The sequence below is a fragment of the Sus scrofa genome, chromosome 6, assembly GCF_054392235.1.
Source record: "Sus scrofa isolate SSC_HxYL_T2T_F1_AM1 chromosome 6, Sscrofa_HxYL_maternal_Yorkshire_Landrace_v2.0, whole genome shotgun sequence".
NCBI lineage: Eukaryota > Metazoa > Chordata > Mammalia > Artiodactyla > Suidae > Sus > Sus scrofa.
In genome coordinates this window covers 63,927,414-63,948,575 of record NC_139388.1, presented here as the reverse complement: position 1 = coordinate 63,948,575, position 21,162 = coordinate 63,927,414, and the positions used below count along the sequence as shown (strand labels likewise).

The following is a 21,162-nucleotide window of genomic DNA, read 5'->3' as shown; positions in this document are numbered from 1 at the left end:
GAGGGGCTGGGGGCTGGACCCCTGGATCCGAGGGAGGAGGGGCTGGGGGATGGACCCCTGGATCCGAGGGAGGAGGGGCTGGGGGATGGACCCCTGGGTCCGAGGAAGGAGGGGCTGGGGGCCTGGACCCCTGGGTCCGAGGGAGGAGGGGCTGGGGGCCTGGACCCCTGGGTCCGAGGGAGGAGGGGCTGGGGGATGGACCCCTGGGTCTGAGGGAGGAGGGGCTGGGGCCTGGACCCCTGGGTCTGAGGGAGGAGGGGTTGGGGGCTGGACCCCAGGACCCCAGGGAGGAGAGGCTGGGGGGCCTGGGATGGGACGTTTGTCTGGTCACAGACAGTTCTGGGAGACAACACACGATGTCGCTCTCCCCCTAGAGAGGTAGAAGGGGCGAGGCCTGGGCGGGGCTACGACCCCCTAGGTGGGGGCGGGGTCTCGCCCAGGGCAGGCCTCTGCTGGCATGGGCTCCAAGTGCTGGGCACTGACCACAGCGGGCAGCCGAAGGGTCAGGCAAGCCTTGGAGAAGGTGAGGTCTGGAGGTTGCAGCCTGGGTCAGGAGGAGGCAAAGTCAATTGGCCTGAAGTGGGCAGAACTCGAGAGTGAAGCTGGGCAGGTGGTCTGAGTGCTGGGATCAGGGGCTCAGCTGCAGATGCTGGGACAGTAGAGTGGTTGAGTGTTAGGGACACCGACAGAGGGGTCAGCTGGAAGCCCGGACCCCTGGGGCTGAGGGAGGAGGGGCTGGGGGCTGGACCCCTGGGGCTGAGGGAGGAGGGGCTAGGGGCTGGACCCCTGGGGCTGACGGAGGAGGGGCTGGGACCTGGATTCCTGGTCTGAGGGAGGAGGCTTGGGATCTGGACCTCTGGGTCCGAGGGAGGAGGGGCTGGAGCTGCGAGACCCTGGGCCATTTAAGAGCTGGCAACTGATCCCAAGGGCTCGCTCACCCCCAGAACCCAGGCGGCCCCCAGGCCCTGGTGCGTGCGGCCCGCCCTCCCCAGCCCCTGGGGGCAGAGAGCACCTGTTTGCTCTTAGGAGCCTGAGGCTGCTCATCCACCCCCAGGGCCCAAGTCTGTTTGCTTTGGAAACAAGGTGGGGGGGTGACCCGAGTTATCTGGTTCATCTTTCATCCTCAGGCCATCAGGTGGCGCAAGGATGTGGGGGCGGGGTGAGGGACATGTGTGGCCTCAGGCTTGACCTCACCCCAACCAGCGACTGGTGGTCTCCCAGCTCCCCAGATGCCCCTAATAAAGAGGGAAACTGAGTCACGCCGGCCCATGCCAATGACCTGCCGCCCTCCACCCCACCTCAGAGCCAGGGGTCCAGGCCTCAGACCCTGGACTCCAGACCCCCAGCCTCCTCCTCCCAAGTCCGGGACCCCAGCCCACCCCTTGGCCCCGGTCTGGCAGGACCTGAATCCTGGTCCCCGTGCCCTCTGCCCTTGCAGAGATGCCCGGGCAGCCATCAGACGAGGAACAGGTGTTGATGGAGGCTGTCGAGGACGGCGCTGAGGAGGACCTGGGGGGCCTCACGGCAGAGGAGCTGCGGCAGGGCCAGCAGGCGGCCCTGGCACTGGAGGACATGATGGCACTGAACGCCCAGACCCTGGTCCGGGCCGAGGTGGACGAGCTCTACGAGCAAGTGCGGCCCCTGGGCCAGGGCCGCTTCGGCCGGGTCCTGCTGGTCAACCACCGTCAGAAAGGTACCAGGGCCTGCAGACGGGGGTGGGGGCGGGGGTGTGGGGCCAAGCGGTAGCTAGCCAAGGCTGGGGGGTCTGAGGCTCCCTCGAGTCTTGCCTCTGCCCCTCCAGGCTGTGTGTTCTAGGTAAGCACCCTGCCCTCTCTGAACCTCAGCCGCCTTCTTTGCCAGTGGGGGTGACCATCCCTTTGCAAAGCACGGCGAGTCTCTGAGGGGGGGTGGCCTAGTTGCTAGGGACAATGACAAAGCCCACAAGGCCCTTGTGGTTCCCACATGGGACCAGCTGAGCAGTCAGCTGGGGATGATTCAGAGCCGCACTGTCTGCCGGCACGCAGCAAGGCTGGCGCACAGTGGGTGCGCGGGACCCAGGCCCCGACCCCAGTCTGGCTGACCTCTTCCAGGAGACGGGAGGGCTCCGCCCTGCCCAGGGCTTGCGGGGCACCCAGGGAGGAGTGGGCACCCAGCATGGACGGGGAAGGGTGGGCGTTTGTCCCCTGCAATTGTCACAACAAAGCACCGCGGCCCGGGGCGTGGGGTGGGGGCGGGGGTGCTCACAGTTGTGGAGCCGAGAAGTCCAAGATCAAGGGGTTGGCAGGGCTGGTTCCTCCTGAGGCCCCTGCTTCTTGGCTTGCAGACGTCCGCCTCTCCCTGTCCTCACACTGTCTTCGCTGTATGCGTGTCTGTGTCTAAATTTCCTCTTCTTCTTTTACCCCCCTGCTTTTTAGGGCTACACTTGTGGCCTATGGAAGTTCCCAGCCCAGGGGTTGAATCTGAGCTGCAACTGCTGGCCTACACTACAGCCACAGAAATGCGGGATCCGAGCCGCATCTTCGACCTACAGCAAAGTTCACGGCAACGCCGGATCCTTGACCCACTGAGCAAGGCTGGGGACCGAACCTGCGTCCTCTTGGATACCAGTCCGGTTTGTTAGTGCTGAGCCACAACGGGAACTCCCTAAACTTCCTCTTCTTGTAAAGACACCAGTCATACAAGACAAAGGATGACCTAGGAGCTCATTTTACCCCTTTCGAGACCCCATCTCCAAATCCAGACTGTGATACTGGGCATGAGAACTTACACCCTGGCAGATGGGAGTCAGCCTGTAAGAGAGAAAGATGCAGAGAGAGGTGCTGAGCTGGGTCGTCACGGAAGGTGGAGGCATCAGCGAGAATGGGGACAGAGGATTCGGAAGGAGCCTCATCCACCTGTGCTTCATTTTTTTTTTTTTTTTTTTTTTTTTTTTTTTTTTGTCCTTTTAGGATCGCTCCCATGGCATATGGAGGTTCCCAGGCTAGGGGTCGAATGGGACCTGTAACCACTGGCCTCCACCACAGCTCACGGCAACACCAGATCCTTAACCTGCTGAGTGAGGCCAGGGATCGAACCCGTGTCCTCGTGGATCCTAGTCAGATTTGTTTTCTGCTGGGCCACAACGGGAATTCCTATTTTTAGTGTTTCAAGGACCATCATGGAAAAGAAAAAAAGAAAAACAGAAGAAACTCAAGTCTCGGCCTTCTGGGAGCTGACATCTAGGGAGTCGTTTCTAAGTGTGATGAACTAACTTCACAGTCATTCTTTTTTTTTTTTTTTTTTTTTTTTTGTCTTTTTTGCTATTTCTTGGGCCGCTCCCGCGGCATATGGAGGTTCCCAGGCTAGGGGTCTAATCGGAGCTGTAGCCACCAGCCTACGCCAGAGCCACAGCAACGTGGGATCCGAGCCGCGTCTGCAACCTACACCACAGCTCACGGCAACGCCGGATCGTTAACCCACTGAGCAAGGGCCGGGACTGAACCCGCAACCTCATGGTTCCTAGTCGGATTCGTTAACCACTGCGCCATGACAGGAACTCCTACAGTCATTCTTTAGGAGCATATGACACCCAGAGCAGGCCGCCTTGTCCCCAGGGCCTCAGACACGGCTGTGTGGCATGCCTTTGCTGCAACAAGGGGCCTCCTAGACGGTCTGAGTTCAGTCTCTGTGGCCCCGCTGCACCTGCTCCAAGACAGCAGAGTGGAAAATCACCCAATGCGCAGACTGTTGCTTTTCTCGGTCCTGGGGGAGGTTTGGTGGCCGTGCTCTTGGAGGCGGGCTTCGGGGCGGGGGCTGGAAGCGGCCAGGGGTGGCGCATGGGAGAGAGTCCAGGCTGTGGGGCGCAGGACGGCCCTTGGCCGGCGCGCTCTCCTACCGGTTCCCTGTCCCCACCCCAGGCACAGCCCTGGCCCTGAAGCAACTCCCCAAGGCCTCCACCACTCTGCGCGGCTTCCTGTACGAGTTCTGCGTGGGCCTCTCGCTGGGCTCGCACGCGGCCATCGTGGAGGCCTGCGGCATTGGCATCGAGTCGGCCGACTCCTACAGCTTCCTGACCGAGCCGGTGCTGCACGGGGACCTCATCGCCTTCATCCAACCCAAGGTGGGTCGGCCTCCCCGAGCTCAGGGGGTCTCGCTTGAATGCCCTGCCCAACCCAGGCTCTGGGAATCTGTCGCTGCATCATGACTCACAGGGCCCTGCAGACAGGTCCTGTGGCACTGTCAGGCCGGTCTGGAGCTCATAGACACCACAGACCAACACTGCAGCTGTGTGAGGTTCACACATTTACTGGCTCCCACTAAGCCCCACACCAGCCCCCAGCGGGTCACACCAGGCCCCACGGGTCACAACCAGGCCCCAGGGGGCTCACTCCAGACCTCTCCAGGGCCAGCCCATCTGACGCCCTCCCCCTGGGCCTGCTCCCTGGAGCCGAAGACCAGCTCCGTCACCCTGTTCCCCTCTGGCCGGCCGGGGTGGGGGGCAGTGGACCCTGAGCCTGTGCCCCCCGCAGGTGGGCCTCCCTCAGCCAGCAGCCCAGCGCTGTGCGGCCCAGCTGGCCTCAGCCCTGGAGCACATCCACTCACTCGGCCTGGTGTACCGGGACCTTAAGCCCGAGAATGTGCTGGTGTGCGATCCGGCCTGCCGGCGCGTCAAGCTGACCGACTTTGGCCACACGCGGCCCCGCGGGACCCTGCTCCGCCTGGCTGGGCAGCCCATCCCCTACACGGCACCCGAGCTCTGCGGCCCCCCGCCCCTGCCCGAGGGGCTGCCCATCCAGCCTGCCCTGGACGCCTGGGCCCTGGGGGTCCTGCTGTTCTGCCTTCTCACTGGCTACTTCCCGTGGGACCAGCCCGTGGCCGAGGCCGACCCCTTCTACGAGGACTTCGTCATCTGGCAGGCCTCGGGCCAGCCCCAGGACCGTCCCCAGCCCTGGGTCGGCCTGACGCCCGTGGCGGACACTCTCCTGTGGGGGCTGCTGGACCCCCACCCCCGGAGGAGGAGCCCCGTGGGCTCGGTGCAAGGCTACCTGGGCCGGCCCTGGAGGCAGCGGGAGGGGGAGGCTGAGGAGGTGCAGGAGGGGCACGAGGGGCGCACAGAGTGAAAAGGGGGGCGGCCTGGGCCCAGCCCTGCCCGGGGAGGCTCGGGAAGGGAACCGGGTTGCATCCTGAGGGCCCCTGGGCCCTCCTGGGCGGCTCCTGGCTGCTCTGCCGTCAGTCCACCTCTGCCTGGTGGTTTTCCCTCTGTCTTCACTCCCCACACCGGCCATCTGTCATCTGCCCTGGTCTGTGGGGTCTCTGAGAGTGCCCCGTGTCTGTCTGCACCCCTCTCCGTCTTCCCCGGGCCTTGGCACACGCTGCTCCCTCTGCCTGCTGTGCTCATCCCCCCACCTCCCGCCAGCCTCGCTCAGCAAGGCACAGCCCCCCCCAGCCCCCAGCAGAGCCCTGTGGCAGTACCCAGCCTGCGCGCCCACCCCGCCCTAGCGCTCTCCTCTGCCACGCACTCCCTTCCAGCAGTAAGACCTGTTGATTCCTTGGGGTTATTCCCTGTGGGATGTGGGCTCCTGGAGGGCAGGGCTGGAACCCACAGAGCGGGGAGAGAGGGCAGCGGTGGGGGGGGGGGGCTCTGCCCCGGGCAGGTGGTCCAGGGATGCTGGGTGGACAAGGGGCAGCGTCTGGGTTTGCACTGCCTTCCTCCCAGACGCTGCCCTCCCAGTCTCATCCTTCTCTCGCCGGTTCCACTCCCTGCCCGACTCCCTCTGCCCCTTCTCTGCCTCCCACGTGCCCAGTTGCTATCTTCTCTCTCACTTCAGCTGCTCTCTGCAAATAAAATCGCCTGGCACTGAGGTCCCCGTGATGCGATGCTGCTGGTCTGTCGGGTTGGGAAGGAGGAGGCCAGCGGGTGCACCCATGTGGTGGAGGAGAGACAGACAGAAAGAGGAAAGCAGAGTCAGGGTCGCAGAGGAGAGGGAAGAGGGGACCCGCAGCAACAAGCACGCCGTGGCCTTGAGAGAGGCTGGCCCTGTGTGTGCATCTGTGCATGTGCCTGGGAGAGAGGGCGCTGTGCACCTCGGCGCTGCGTGTGCCTATTCTGCGCGGACACGTGCGTGGGAAGGAGACAAGGATTCAGCTGGCGCTTGAAAGGGTCCGGCAGCTTGAGGACTGGAACGTGGCACGCGCTTGTATAAATGTGCGTCCACACGCGCCTGAGCCCACGGCCGTGTGCACGTGTGAGAGAGAAACAGAGTTTGACGTGGATGACAAGGTCGCGTGTGTTTTGTGCATCCACAAGGGTCTGAGCCCCCGGGGGCCCGCGTAACGGTGTGACTGCGTGTGCGAGGGGACCAAACGAGCGTCTGCCTGCATCTCACTCCAGGCAGACACCACCCTGTGTCTGTGTGCCTGGGACACCTTGAACCTGCCTATGAGGGGGTGTGTGTGTGTGAAAGACAAGTCCCGCAGGCTCAGCTGCCAGTCACCAGCTGGGCGCCTTTCTCCTTCACACCTTCCCCCCTCTCACCCGGGCCCCTTCTTGGCAGCTGCCCTGTTTGCAAACACTCTCTCTTCCTCTCCGTGCCCTCCTTGGCCGCTGGCCCAGAAAAAGGCTATAACTCAGGGCTGGATCGAGTGTCACTTTCTCCCTGGCCCCTGCACCCCCAGGTCCCCTGCTGTGGCTGCCGAGGTATTGCCTGGGGCGGGGGGGGGGGGTTGGCGGTGGCAGCTGTGTAGCATGACCCCAAGGACCCTTTCAATTTAAATTCAATCCAGAGAGCTGGAGCCATGGCCCCTGTCCCAGGCTATCCAGGTGAGCCTCCTGCAGTGGCAGCACTGCCTGGTCATCTAGAGAGTAAGAGGGTCGGTGCAGTAAAGAGGGGGCAGGAGCAGGAGCTCCTGCCACCTTCTCTGCGAATCTGAAATAGCCCGAGTGATTAGGCCAAGAATGTGTCCCAAAAAAGCCAGCGGTGGCTGGGGCAGGGGTGGAGCCGAGGCAGAGGGGAGTGGAGAGAAGAGGGGGGGGGGTGCTCAGAGGTGCTAATTGGTGGCAGCAGCTGGGGATTAACTGGGAGGTGATAATGACCCAGGGGTGGGTCCCAGCAGGAGGGCAGGAGGATGGCCTGAAGGGGACGGATGGGGCACTGCTAATTAAACACAGTTAATTACAGGACACATCCTACCAATCCTAACACTTTGCTCGCCCCTCGAGCAGCTCAGGGTCCCTTAGAGCCTTCCCACTTCAGTGGCAGACACTGGGGGCCCAGAGCAGTGGAGGGGCCTCCCTGTGCTCATGCGACAGGGCAGGCCGAGGGAGGATTTGAGCCCAGGCCGACTCCCCTCCAAGGTCCATGCTATAAACTGCAGGGGTGTCCTGTCCTGCAGCCGTGAAGACCTGGGGCCTGGGCCCTGAGGGCTGGAGTGCGAGCACGGGTGTGCAAGCACGGGTGTGAGCGTGACCGAGTAAGGAGTGGGAGTGCGGCCGTGTGCTGGTGTGCGGGGTGAGGAGACTGGAGGTGGGGCCCCCCACATGGAAAGGCTACTGAGACTGGGTCAAGGCCGCCATGGGAGACAGGCAGCGACAGGGCTGGTGAGCAGGTGGAGGAGGTGGGACCCTCCTGGGGGGCTGGTGCCACAGGGATAAAAGGGGCAGCCACTCGGGAGGACAGCCTGGCAGTCCCTCAGTATATCAATAAGCACGGAGGTCCCGTACAGCCTGGCACTTCTGCCCACGAGAAGTAAAAACACACGTCCACACAAACATGCACAGCCACACGGCTCACAATAGCCCCAAAGTGGAAACAACCCAAACGTCCATCCGCTGACGAAAGGATAAAAGAAACGTGGTCCATTCAGACCGCAGCGGATCGCTCAACCCCACAAAAGAAACACTGACACGCGCTACCTCGTGCGCAAACCTCAAAAACACGACAGTCGAGAAAGGCAATCTGCCCACCGAGGAAGGAAGAGTGATGCCTGTCAGGGGGGCGGGTACAGGTCTCTTCGTGGGGGTGGAGACGGCGCAGGGGGCAGTTCCGAGATGAGACTGTGTTGAGGGCTCAATGATCTGCTGCACACAGTAAGAGGCACCAAACGGTACCTGGAAAAAGGGTCGGTTTTGGCTGATCCTAGAGACGAGCCTGCCACATCAAGAGAGAGATAAATACCGTCTGAGAAGGCTTATGGGTGAGATCTAAAAAAAAAAAAAAAATGAAGCTGATACAAGTGAACCTCTTCGCAACACAGTAACAGACCTGCAGACACAGCGCACAAACTTCTGATCTCCAAATGGGAAAGGAGGGAGGGGGATTAAGTTAGGAGTAGAGGGAGTTCCCGTCGTGACGCAGTGGTTAACGAATCCGACGAGGAACCATGAGGTTGCGGGTTCGATCCCTGGCCTCGCTCAGTGGGTGAAGGATCCGGCGTCGCCCTGGGCTGTGGTGTAGGTTGCAGATACGGCTCGGATCCTGTGTTGCTGTGGCTGTGGCATAGGCTGGTGGCTACAGTTCTGATTAGACCCCTAGCCTGGGAATCTCCATATGTCATGGGTGTGGCCCTAAAAAGACCAAAAAGTAATAATAATAAATAAAAAACCAGGCATTTCCAAGGTTCTCAGGCTGTAGCCTTGATTGGGCTCCTTTCCTTCTCCGAGCCTCTCAACTCCCATTCAAAGGAAAGGTCACTTTGTGGTTCAGCAGAAACTGACAGAACGTTGTAAATCAACTATCATTTCATTTTTTTTTTTTTTTTTTTTGTCTTTTCTAGGGCCGCTCCCGCGGCATATGGACGTTCCCAGGCTAGGGGTTGAATCGGAGCTGTAGCCACCGGCCTACGCCACAGCCACAGCCACGCAAGATCTGAGCCGCATCTGCAACCCACACCACAGCTCATGGCAAGGCCGGATCCTTAACCCACTCAGCAAGGGCAGGGACCGAACCCGAAACCTCATGGTTCCTCGTCGGATTCATTAACCACTGCGCTGTGGCGTGGCGGGAACTCCTGATTTAAAATTTTAAAATAAGAAAGGGGAAAAGGAAAGACACCGCCCTTTTCCTAAGAGCACTGAATTCAGGTCTATCTGTCACACGAGACCCGCCCACGTTTCTTTCCACTTCACATATGAGACCCCTGAGGCCCCTCCTCTCCAAAGACCCTAAAGCCAAAAGGTGGCAGGGTCTGATTCCTGTCTTTGCTCTTAAAACCCCCCTTCCACCTCACCCCCAAAGTGTACCTGGGCCTGTGATCACCAAGCACCTCCTGGGGAACTCCAACCATGTAAACAGGACCAGTTGCAAAATTTGGGGGTGTCCAGTGCAAAATGCAAGCGTGGGGATTTCTTGTTTGAAAAAATAAAAATAAAAAAAAAGCTTCTTCCCTGCCCTCCACTCATTTGCTGTTGAATATCCAGCTCCCTGGGTACCAGGATAATCACTGGCAGACCCTCAAGGGGGTAGGGGGTGCGGGGCCTGCCTGAGGGTAGACAGCTGGGAATCCGCCAGAACCTGTCGTGGAAGCCAGATCACACGTGCGCTCTGGCTCCAAGCACCCAGAGCAGGCTTCCCTGTCCCATCGACATCGGCACACAGAATCATCAATTGCAAAACACAAAATCAAAACTCTCAGGCGCATCAAAATAGCTAAGGACCCCGGTACCTTGCACCTGTGTGGCTGCACCCAGCTGGCTCGAAGGACAGCCTTTACCTGAGACCCAGAACGGGGCCAGCCTTGTAAGGCCTTCAAGACGGGGTCCTTTGCAGTAGTTCGTTTTCAGTTCTGTTCCTACAGACCTGCAAAGGGCTTGGGCGGCATCCAGGCATCGCCCCCACCCCCAGCCCCACCTTGGTTAACATGCAGATTCTGATCCCCTGGGTCTGGGGCGACGCCTGAAATTCCGCTTTTCTAACCAGCTCCGGGGTGAGACTGACGTTTCTGGTCCATGGGTCTATGGCTTCGAGATGCAAGACGTTGTGAGACCATGACTTTAGAGTATTGAGCCCACGTCCTGGCTAAACCCTCGTTAACGCTAAACGTTCGTCTGCTTTAATTCTTTGGGGTTTCTATGTGGTCGGTCACATCGCCTGTGGGAAATGACAGGTCTGTGCCTTCCTTTCCACCCTTTATCTGATTAAGGATGTTCCCTGTGTTCCTACTTTGCAAAAAGTGTGTGTGTGTGTGTGTACACGTGCGCACGCGCCTGTGCATTTGTAAACCATGAATGGGTGTTAATTTTGTCAAATGTTTTTTTCTGCATCAGTCAAGCTCGCTAGGCCTCTGCAGCTACTGTTTTGGGCTTGTTGCAAGCTGGCAGGCACAGGCTCGGGCTCAGATGTCCTGAGGAGGTGTCCAGGGTCAGGCTCAGAAGTAGGTGGGGGCTGGCCACCCATCATGGCCATGAGCCCTGGGGCCAGATGTTTGGGCTTAGCTGCCTGGCCAAGCAGGGATAGAGTGACCGGGTAATTAAGCTCCCGCTTCTTCAGGGCTGGCAGAAGGTGGCGGAGGGTGGAGGGACTTGGGTCCGGTAGCCCCCTCTCCCTCCCCCCCGCAACCCTGGCTTGCAGAGGGGCGCTAGGAGCCCAAACCCCCAGTGGGGCCCTCTGGGGTGACCTGGAGCTGGGGTCCACCTGCTCCTGCCTGGAAACGGAGACCTCCTGCTTCCAAGTGGGGGTGCCATCCTGGGAGCCCTGACTACCCGGGTCGGCGGGGGAATGTGGCAGGTTACTAGTCAGCAGTTATTTCAGTCTTAGGCTTAGTGACACCTGGGGACAGAGGATTCCCAGCGTGGTCCTTCGTCTGTTGGCAGGGGGAGAGAGGCCATCTATCAAGACCCCCAGACAATATCCCTCCCCACCCCCTGCAAGTAACTGGACCCCGCTGGCCTTTGCAGGGTGATGGTGGGGGCGCCAGCACCATGTCCTTCCAGGACCTCTGAGCCAGGCTCCAGTCTGAGGAGAGGGGGAGGAGGGGACGGCTTCCTGCCTGACGCTGCAGGAGCCACAAGAGGAAGCGGGGGTCTTCCGAGACAGCCACTCGTTTACCAGTCGGGACTCAGAAGGGGCCCCACCCAAGGACCCTCAGCGAGGGGCCATCACCAAAGCCCTGACCTGGGCCAAGGTAAGACAGGGAATGGGCATTGTGTGATTCTGCGGTCTGGTCCGCAGCTCTGCTCTGTGGCCTCAGGCAGGGGGCTTGCCCTCTCTGAGCCTTAGTGCAATTCCTCCCTCCACAGGCTGTTGTGAGGGTGACGTCAGTGCAAAGAGCACACGCTGTGTCGGGCTTGGAGAGGCACAGTGAGCCACGGTCACTCTCACTCCTGTCACCTGAGCCCCTGGGCCAGCTCTGGCACTCCCTGCACCAACTCATCTTGTCCTCATAACCACCCCGGGAGGCAGGCACTATTGCTACCCCCATCCTGCAGGGGGGGAAACTGAGGCTCGGAGAAAGAAAATTAACTGTCCAGGGGACATGGCCTTGGTCGGGGACCGTCTCCCTTGAGCTGGTACTACCTTATGAGGAAGGGCCCTAGGTCAGACAGGCCTGCGTACCGACCATGACTCTATCACATGCTCCCTGAGTGACCTGGAGCACATGACCTGACGTCTCTGGGCCTCAGTGCCCTCATCTGTGAAATGGGGATAAATACAATCCGACTATCACATCAGGAACACGTAGCAAGAGCAAGGGCCTGCGCTGAGCATAGAGGAACGCGGACTCACCTATCAGTCAATCATCAAGCCGCCCCGTGATGGGTGCACTATTACTATCCCCCTTTTAGCAACAGTGAACCTCAGACCAAGAGGCTAAGTAACCGGCTCAAGGTCCTGCCCGCAAGGGCTTGACATCAGGCATGTAGGCGCCGAAGCTCACTCCCTCTCTGCTGAGCTGTGGGAACAGGACCCAGCTCAGCGGGTGTTCCTGGAGATACGAGGACACCACGCGTGCAAAGCCCTCAGGACAGAGCCTGACCCACAGGAGCTGCCCAACAAAGGTCAGTCGTTACTGCTGCCACGCCCGCATACCTTCAAAAGCTTGGCGGAGCGTGAGCTCTGTGTGTGAGCTACGCGCTGCGCTCTAAGAGCAGAGCCTCGATCCGTGAACAAGACGAGCATCTCAGCCCTCGTGGGGCTTCGTCACGGCCATCGTCACCATCAGGATCCCATCACTGCGACCGTCTCTACCGCCACCACCCCCGAGATCATCTTTACTGTCTTTTCCACCATCACCACGTCCATCAGTGTCTTCAGCGTCAGAGTCATCACCAGGATCTTCGGGACCATCACCACCAACTCCTTCATCGCCACCATCACCACGTCCATCGTCTTCACCGTGATCTCCAGCATCAGCTCCCTCACTGTCATTACCACCATCACCACGTCCATCGATGTCTTCAGCGTCACAGAGTCATCGCCAGGATCTTCGGGACCATCACCACCAACTCCTCCATCACCACCATCACCATGTCCATCAGTGTCATCTCCCCAACATCACGAGCATCCTCAGCCCCCTCTTGAGGACCATCACCATCAACTCCTCCAGCACCACCATCACCATGATAAGTACCATCACCACCCCGTCATCTTCACCGCCATCACCACCATCACCTCCACCATCACGGCCACTGCGAGTCGCCATTGTGAGCTTCATCCTCAGCATTACATCCTGGGCACCTTCACCGCCATGGCTGTCACCACAGTGATCGGAGCCGTCACCACCCTCCCACTCACCATCAGTCACCGTCCGGCGCATCACCACCACCTCGCACGGTGCCTGTGGCAGCCACGGATGGAACGATCTTGTGAGGCAACAGCCCCTAGTCCCTGAGAAGCAGCATTCCCATTTTGTTTTTAATTAGATACTTTGGTTTTCCTTTTTTGGATGGGGAGTGTCTTAAATCCCTTGGACCCCAGATAAGGTCACACATCTCCCCGCAGAGGCCGCTCTTCCTCCTCCAGGGTGGTAGTGATGGGTGCAGAGGTGCTGGGGGGCCAGGCCACCTCCGCCAGTCTCTTTACCACCTCACCCAGCTGCCCCAGTCCCTGGGCGGCCTCCACCAGCTGGGTCAACCCCAGGCCCAGGGCTTGGCGCTCCTGCTGGTCACGCTCCAGGGCCTGGGTCAGCCTCTGCAGCTGGCCGCTCACATCCCTCACAGCGGCCACCAGCTCGACCAGGGCAGGCGGCTCACAAGCCATGACCCTTACTGGTGGAGCTGGGGCCTCGCATGGGCCAAAGGGGCCTGGGCTCTGAACGGGAGTTGGCCCCGGGGTGAGGCGGTCGGGAGGAGGTTGATCCAAGGGGTGGGCCATATGGGGCAGGTGGAGGTCAGGGGTCACACGGGGGTCGGGGACTGAGTATGGATCCTGAGTAGATGGAGAGGTTAGTTTGGGGCTCTGGCTTCCGGGTGGTGTGAGGTTCTCAGTGGATGGTGTGCTTGGGACTGGAGAGGGCTCTGGGCTCCACGTCTGGGATCCAGAGGGGTGGGGAGCCCCTGCAAAGGTGGGCTCGACTGCTGGTGCTGGAGAGGAAGAGGGAGGTTCTGTTCCCAAGGAAGTTAGCAGGGACTGAGAAGTGATCAAAGGAGTTGTGGTGGGGTTGGGAGTCGTGGTGGTGAGGTGAGGGGTCGTGGCTGGGTAAGAGGTTGTGACTGGGTAAGGGGTCATGGTGGGCTGGGCAGTGGTGGTGGGACGAGGGGTCGTGGTGGGCTGGGCAGTGGTGGTGGGACGAGGGGTCGTGGTGGGCTGGGCAGTGGTGGTGGGACGAGGGGTCGTGGTGGGCTGGGCAGTGGTGGTGGGACGAGGGGTCGTGGTGGGCTGGGCAGTGGTGGTGGGACGAGGGGTCGTGGTGGGCTGGGCAGTGGTGGTGGGACGAGGGGTCGTGGTGGGCTGGGCAGTGGTGGTGGGACGAGGGGTCGTAGTAAGGTAAGGGGTAAAGGTCTGCTGAGGAGTGGCAGTGGGGTGAAAGGTCGTGGTGGGGTGAAGGGTGGTAGCGGGGTGAGAGGTTGTAACAGTGGGGTGAGGGCTTGTGGGGGGGCCTGGGGAACTAGAGAGTTCTGGGACTGTGCTGGGGTATGGAGTTGTGTCCCAGCCTGGGTCTGTGTCAGATTCTGGCTGTGTCCGCTCTGAGGTAGAGGAAAGGCGAGTCACCACCGCAGGTGCAGTGGGGTCAGAGGTCAGTTCTTTGGGCATGGAGGGTGACAGCCCAGGGGTCAGTGCTGGAACCACGGTGGCAGCGTGAGTGGAGAAGTCGAGGCCAGGGGTGGTCAGGGCGCGGTGAGAGTTCATCGAGGAGGCCGGGTCTGGGCTGGGGGGCAAAGTGTCGGGAGGGTCAGAGGTCACCTCGGGGGTTGAAGCTGCTGTGGGGATGAGCTGCGGCGGGGAGTCAGAGGTCGGCAGAGGGCCTGGGGGCTCTGGCGAGGTAGAGGGAGCTGGGGAAGGGACGGGGGGCGCTGTCCTGGCCGCTGTAGGCCGCAGCAGCCGGCGCTCTGGCAATGGTTTCCTCGCAGAACCTGGAGGAAAGATGGATGGCCGAGGTCAGTCTGCCCCGCCCATCCCGGGACCCGCCCCGCCCCCTAGGTATGGGACAGCCAATGGGAAGCGACAGAGCCTCGGGACATCACGGGTCGCCAGCAGACTTCACCCGGCCCTAGTGCCCCACCTCTCAGCATCCTCTGATGTCTCCAGGCGCCACCTGGCGTCCTCTGGGGGCGGATGCAGAGATGGGCGGGCAGGGGAGAGGGGGCTGTGGAGGGGTACCCTGAGATGCTGGAGGGGGTGGAAACGGGGGCGGGGGGATGGGGTGTAGTAGGATGCACTAGAGAGCATGGGTAATGTGGGGGACGTCGAGGGGTACCTGGGATGCAGGACGGGGTCGAAGGGCAGAAATGGGACGAAGGGAGATAAAGATGGGGGGCAGGGCGTGGGAGATGCTGGAAGAAGCAGAAGCCTCAGGCGGAATCCAGGAGGGTTGGAAGGGTAATCTCAGCAATCAAGCCTAATCTTTTTGTGCTATATTTTAAACCAATCAATATTAATGCAAAAGATTGACAGTGAACAAGTCAAAATTTTAATCCAAGACAGGATCGGACCCACCTGACCGAACTCCTCCTAAAACCAGCTCTGTCAGATCCTGGGGATCCAGGTCAGATCCTGCCTTCCGTTTAAATTGCATATTTAATGCATCGTGGATTGATTTTGCATTCATTTTTACTTTTTAACCTATAGTATTAAGATTTTATCTTGGTTACTATTACGGGTTTGGAATGTCCCTAAATTTTAAGCCTGAGTTGAGTGAGAAACCTCTTCCGGGCCCTGCTTCCAGGTAGATGTGAATCTTTTTTTTTTTTTTTTTTTTTGCTATTTCTTGGGCCGCTCCCGCAGCATATGGAGGTTCCCAGGCTAGGGGTCGAATCGGAGCTGCAGCCACCGGCCTACGCCAGAGCCACAGCAACACAGGATCCGAGCCGTGCCTGCAACCTACACCACAGCTCACGACAACGCCGGATCGTTAACCCACTGAGCAAGGGCAGGGACCAAACCCGCAACCCCATGGTTCCTAGTCGGATTCGTTAACCACTGCGCCACGACAGGAACTCCGATGTGAATCTTAACCTCTTTTTACAGATGAGGGAAGCCAGGTCAAGAGGGCAAGTCACTTGCCCAAGGTCATACAGACACAGTTTGAAAGGTGCGGGGACGAGATCTGAACCCAAGTTCTTTATATCCAGAGTCTAGGCCATGAAGTGGCCCTTTCTCAGCGATGGAAATGTTCTCTGCTGTCCACTATGGTTGCCACTGGTCGCCTGTGCCTTCTGAGCACTTGAAAGGCAGCTCATTCAACAAAGGAACGGAATGTTTTCTTTTTCAAATTACTGACTCGCTTAAAGAGCCACTGGGGTTGGTAGCTACCATACAGAACGGCACAGCTCCAGAGAATCCCACTTCTCTGTAGGGTCTCTGAGGTGCAACCCCCCATCGCCTTGCTGTCTGCAGAGGTCACTGAGCAAAGGGCTAGGCTTCCAGCCAGGATGCCAGCTCCACTACTTCTTAGCTGGGTCACCGTGGGCAGGTTACCTAACTGCCTTGAAGCCCAGTTTTTTCCCATGTTTCTATAAACCATGGATGACACACAGACGTCCCATTATAATCATGAGAATTCAGGGAGAGTGTGTGTGCAGGGCACGTACCATAATGCCCAGCACATACTAAGCATTCTCATGACTATTCTCATTATGAGGCTCACTGGCTGCTATGGGGATTAACATATGCAAATATATTCAAGAGTAGTACATCCAATTTTTTTCTTTTTTTTTTTTTTACGGGGGTGTGCCTGTGGCATGCAGAAGCTTCCGGGCCAGGGATCCAACCCATGCCACAGCAGCAACCCAAGCTGCTGAGGTGACAACACCGGAGCCACAAAGCCACCTTAACCCACTGAGCCACCAGGGAACTCCACAAAATGCTTAGAATAGGGCTTGACAAATATCGTTTGTATAAATGTTAACTGTTCCTAGTTATTATTTCAAGAATCTCGCCTTCTTTAGCTAGTACCGGGGCTCGGACACCCGGAGGGGTGTTGATGTTTGATTTTTCAGACCCGCGGCGCAGAGCGCTGACCTAATCATACCCGCCCGTATACTGTCATCAATAGTCCCTGCAGTTTTCTCCCTCTTTACCCCCAGTCTCCACCCCCCTCATCCTCTCTCGTAGGTACCTCCACTCCGCTGTGACTGACACACGGCCTTCACCACAGGTGTGTGTCCTTACACAAGATGGAACACTTGGGTGTAGTTTTGTGTTTGTGCTTTTAATTTCTGCAACCAACATTCGGCTGGAAATCTCATTCTGATTTCACTACTATGCTCTTAATACCCATCTGTGTTGCTGTGGATACAGCTAGTCATTTAGCTACTGCACAGAATTCCATCAGGCGTAACCACTGCAGTTTCTCTTTTTCTCTTACTCTTTACCCTCCTGTGGGCCACTTAACTTGCCTCCAACTCTCTAGTACATCCTCACACATACTCTTTCATTTTTTTTTTTTTTTTTTTTTAGGGCCACACCTGCAGCATGTGGAGATTCCCAGGCTAGGGGCTGACGTACAGCCTTAGCGCCAGTGTACATCACAGCCACCGCAGTGCCAGATCCGAGCCGTGTCCGCGACCTACATCATGGCAACGCCAGATCCCTAACCCACTGAGAGAGGCCAGGGATCAAACCTGCGTCTGCAAGGTTACTAGTCAGATGCATTTCCAGGGAGCCACGACGGGAACTCCCACACATTTTCTTATAAGCCTGGGCAAGAATTTCTCTCGAATATCATCTAGGAGTCAGCCAGCTGGGTCATGATGTATAGTCATATTCAATTCCACTAAACACCACTAAACTGTCCTCACTGAATCCCTGATCCAGTGGGGATGCCTGTCTCCTCACATCCTCACCCACACCTGGTATCACCTACCTTTCAATTGTTCTCTTTCTTTTTAGGGCTGCACTTGTGGCACACAGAAGTTCCCAGGCTAGGGGTCGAATCGAACCTGCAGCCACCAGCCTGCGCCACAGCCACAGCCACGTGGGATCCCAGCCATGCCTGTGACCGACACCGCAGCTCAGAGCACAGCTGGATCTTTCACCCACTGAGCAAGGCCAGAGATGGAACCCACATCCTCGTGGATCCTCGTCGGGTTAGTGACCACTGAGCCACAGTGAAAACTCTCTTTCCTTTCCATTTTTCCCCACGTTTGTCACTGCTTTAATTTGAATTTCCTGACTCATGATGACCGCGAGCATTTGGGGCTGGGTGGGCACCTGGGCTTCCTCTCCTGCGAACCACCCTCTGTCCATGTGCCCGTCTTCTCACAGGAGTCCTGTGGGCTTCCTACTGACTTGCCAGTGTGACTTACATGGTACACGTGAGGCCTTCTCAGCCTCTGACTGCTGCCCTTTGGGGCTGGGTGGGATTTTGTTGTGGGGGATCCTGTGTGTTGCAGGACCTGTAACAACAGCCCTGGCCTCTACCCACCAGGTGCCAGGAGCTGCCCTGCTCCCAGTCCTGACAACCCGGAATGCCGTCAGACATTTTGCCAGCTGCCCCAGGAGAAGTCCCCTGGCATAGACAACAACCTCGTGTATGAGGATGGATTAGTGTCGGGTCTTTCTGGGGTGAGAGTTGGGTCACAACTGGGAAAGGTGGCGTCCCCCTCTCCAGCCCACCACGCACACCCTCACACGCCTCACCTGTGTCTCCGCAGGCCCTTGGGGCTGGTGAGGGATGGCCTGGGCTCCTGGTGGTGCCAGGGGTGCCAGGGGGTCCAGGTAGGCCTTCGGTGGGGGTCCCCTTGGCCAGGGTCCCTCCCAAAGGCGTGTCCCACGTCCAGGAAAGCGCATAACCATCCTTGTCACCTGCAGAGACATGGGGAGACCTGAGTCGCAATGGTCCCTGTGTCCTAACGATGTCTTTCCAAGACAAGGGGTTTTAGGAGGACTCTGCCAAGAACCCAACTCGAAGCTGTCCTGCAGTTACAGCGTCAGCGCCACCGCCACCGCTGCAGGCGTCATACACGTTGGGGCCGTGGATTCTAGAAATGCACTCTGGGATTTAGACACAGGCTCATTCACAGTCCTTTCGGGTGTGACTGACTGGCTACGTCACATCCCTTCCCTTCCCCAGGGGAGCCTCTGCCTGGAAAAGCATGTCTTGACACCATGGCTGCGTGGCCGGGACGCCCTAAGGCTGTGTGGTTTCCAGCGCCTCGGCTTCCTAGACCCAGGGAGACGCACGCATCCCCACGCAGCACACGGCCGCCTGCTCTCTGGCTGCGACCCCTCCTACCCCGGGGAGCAGGTGACTGTGGTTCTCCAGATCTCTGTGGGCTCACCTGTAGGATGGGTACCGACCGTGATGGCATCTACTCCACGGGGCATAAGCTGTCCTTCGAGGGAAATCCCAGAATTCCCTTTAACCTCGTGTAATAGTCTGTGGTGTGAATACACAACCGCTGCTTTACCTGTGCCCCTGTGGGCGGGCGGATGGGCAGTGGCCGACGGCTCGCTGTGACAAGCACAGCTGCAGCGAGTGCTTCCTGAGCGAGAATCCCTCCACACCTAAGGGTGGAACTGCCAGGCCTAAGGCAGACATGGCGCCCAGGACACTGCCAAATGGCCCTGCCAAGTAGGGATGGAGTCTCATGCCCAGCTTTTTTTTTTTTTTTTTTTTTTGTCTTTTTGCCATTTTCTTGGGTCGCTCTCGCGGCACATGGAGGTTCCCAGGCTAGGGGTCGAATCGGAGCTGTAGCCACCAGTCTATACCAGAGCCACAGCAACACGGGATCCGAGCCACGTCTGCAACCTACACCACAGCTCACAGCAACGCAGGATCCTTCACCCACTGAGGAAGGCCAGGGATCAAACCCACAACCTCGTGGTTCCTAGTCGGATTTGTTGACCACTGAGCCATGACGGGAACTCCCCACGCCCAGTTTTATCCCACATCCTTGCCACCGGCAGACATTGGCACTCTCACAGGATGCCACGCGAGGGGGTGGGAGGAGGTGGAGGAGCTGCAGTTTCGCTACAGATGACCAAACGGAAGCCCAGCGACAGCAAGGACTTCTTGCAAGGTCACACGACTCAAACCTGCGGGCGAGCCACACAAGGTCTACCCAGTTCCCTCTGGGGGCAGGTCTCCTGGCTCTCACCCCACGCCTTCCCTGGGGAGCTTCTATTTACAATTCGATTCAAGGGCCGCTGCCCGCTTCCCCTGGAGGCCCGCACCCTGCAGTAGGCTTCTTGGGTCCTTCAGAGCTAATTCAGTCCCAGGCTCCTTCCCAGACTCCCAGGCCAGACTGTGAATTCTGCCGTTTGAAGCCAAGCTCTGTCCTTTGCGATCCTGATCTCTCTGTACCTCGATTTCCCTACATGTAAAATGGGGATCAGGAGAGTACTTAACTCGTGCTCCGTGGGGAGGAAATGGGGTGCACTGTGCTGGTGCATTCAGCAAACGTGAGCTACCGTTACCATCTGGCTATTACACTCATCCAAGTTCTACATGTAAGCCGGCATCGAGCCTTGGGCACCCTCTCCTCTCCATGACCTCACAGCTATCACATACAGCGGTGCCCCAAATCCATGAGTCAAGCCACCTTCCCACTGGGTATGGAAACTCCGGGAGACCCCGCCAGCCGCCTGCATTGCCTCATCTGCATAGTTGCTCATCTCACAGCTGCAAATCCCATGCTGTGGATTCACGTTTCCAGCCGAGACGCTCCTGGGAGCTCAGAACCACATATCTCACGTCCCCACTGTGGTGTGTCGAACGCATCGCCCATGGAGCTTTTAATGTCCCCACTCTGGATCCTGTGCACCCACCAAAGGCGGGCCCCCACGCCCTACCTCCCTCTCCCCAGCCCCCCCACCCCCCACCCCACCACTCAAGCCCATCCACTCAACCCCCAGGATACAGCTTGAACACAGCACTTCTGCCTCTGTGTTGCCTGCCATCCTGGTCGAGGCCACGGTCACCTCCATGGACCTCCTAGTCTCCCTGCATGCACTCCTGCTCCTGGAGCCACTCTCCTGTGGCATCCTGAGTGGCTGCTTTGACCACCTCCTTCCTAACTTAAACTGCTCCATCAAGGGCTTCTGCACAGGGGATAAAACCCAGCCTCTGACCTCACCTCCTAGCTCGCTCACTCCACTCTGGCCACACGGGCATCCTTGTCGTTCCCACAGCCCCACCACAGGGCCTTTGCACATGCTTCTCCCTCCACCTGGAATGCTCCCTTGGCTCCCTTCAGGCTCCCTGTCACAGCAAACATCTTCACAATGGACAAGAGGCCTCACCTCCTGCCATCACCCCCATCGACCACTCCACTCTGACCCCACGACCTTGCTGCCGTTTTGTGAACCACCTCCTCACTTCAGGGCCTTTGCACGTGCTGCTCACTCTCGATAGAACACCGCCAACCAGGTATTTGCATGGCCTTGTCCTTCTCCTGCACTTCAATAGCATTTTCTTAGTAAGTCATCTCTTGAACATCCTATTTTATTTTATTCTTTTTTTAGGGCTGCGCCAGCTGTATATGGAGGTTCCCAGGCTAGGGGTCTAATCAGAGCTACAGCTGCCAGCCTACGCCACAGCCACAGCCACATGGGATCCTAGCCACATCTGCGACCTACACCACAGCTC

General features: G+C 58.8%; 2 protein-coding genes across 10 annotated transcripts in view; one reads left to right on the top strand and one right to left on the bottom strand.

Annotated features, from left to right (window-relative positions):
* Positions 1 to 443: 443 nt before the first annotated feature.
* Positions 444 to 5,838, top strand: SBK2 (SH3 domain binding kinase family member 2). The gene is given in 4 exon segments (NM_001445398.1): positions 444 to 523; positions 1,439 to 1,693; positions 3,897 to 4,099; positions 4,509 to 5,838. Coding segments are annotated over 3 exon segments (1,047 nt in total). The 5' UTR covers positions 444 to 523; positions 1,439 to 1,440; the 3' UTR covers positions 5,100 to 5,838.
* Positions 5,839 to 7,749: 1,911 nt separating this feature from the next.
* SSC5D (scavenger receptor cysteine rich family member with 5 domains) overlaps positions 7,750 to 21,162 on the bottom strand; it is a 28,378-nt gene continuing 14,965 nt past the window's right edge. For 5 of the 9 annotated variants that reach the window (XM_084962143.1, XM_084962144.1, XM_021095018.2 and 2 more), the window contains 2 exons: positions 18,213 to 18,377; positions 12,814 to 14,485 (listed from right to left, as the gene is read on the bottom strand). In XM_084962143.1, coding sequence (XP_084818269.1) covers positions 12,897 to 14,485; positions 18,213 to 18,377 — 1,754 coding nt within the window. In that variant the 3' untranslated portion in view covers positions 12,814 to 12,896. Of the gene's footprint in view, positions 8,180 to 12,813; positions 14,486 to 18,212; positions 18,378 to 21,162 lie in introns of those variants that run through there. The other 4 variants (XM_021095021.2, XM_084962146.1, XM_021095020.2 and 1 more) reach the window with 3 other exon arrangements.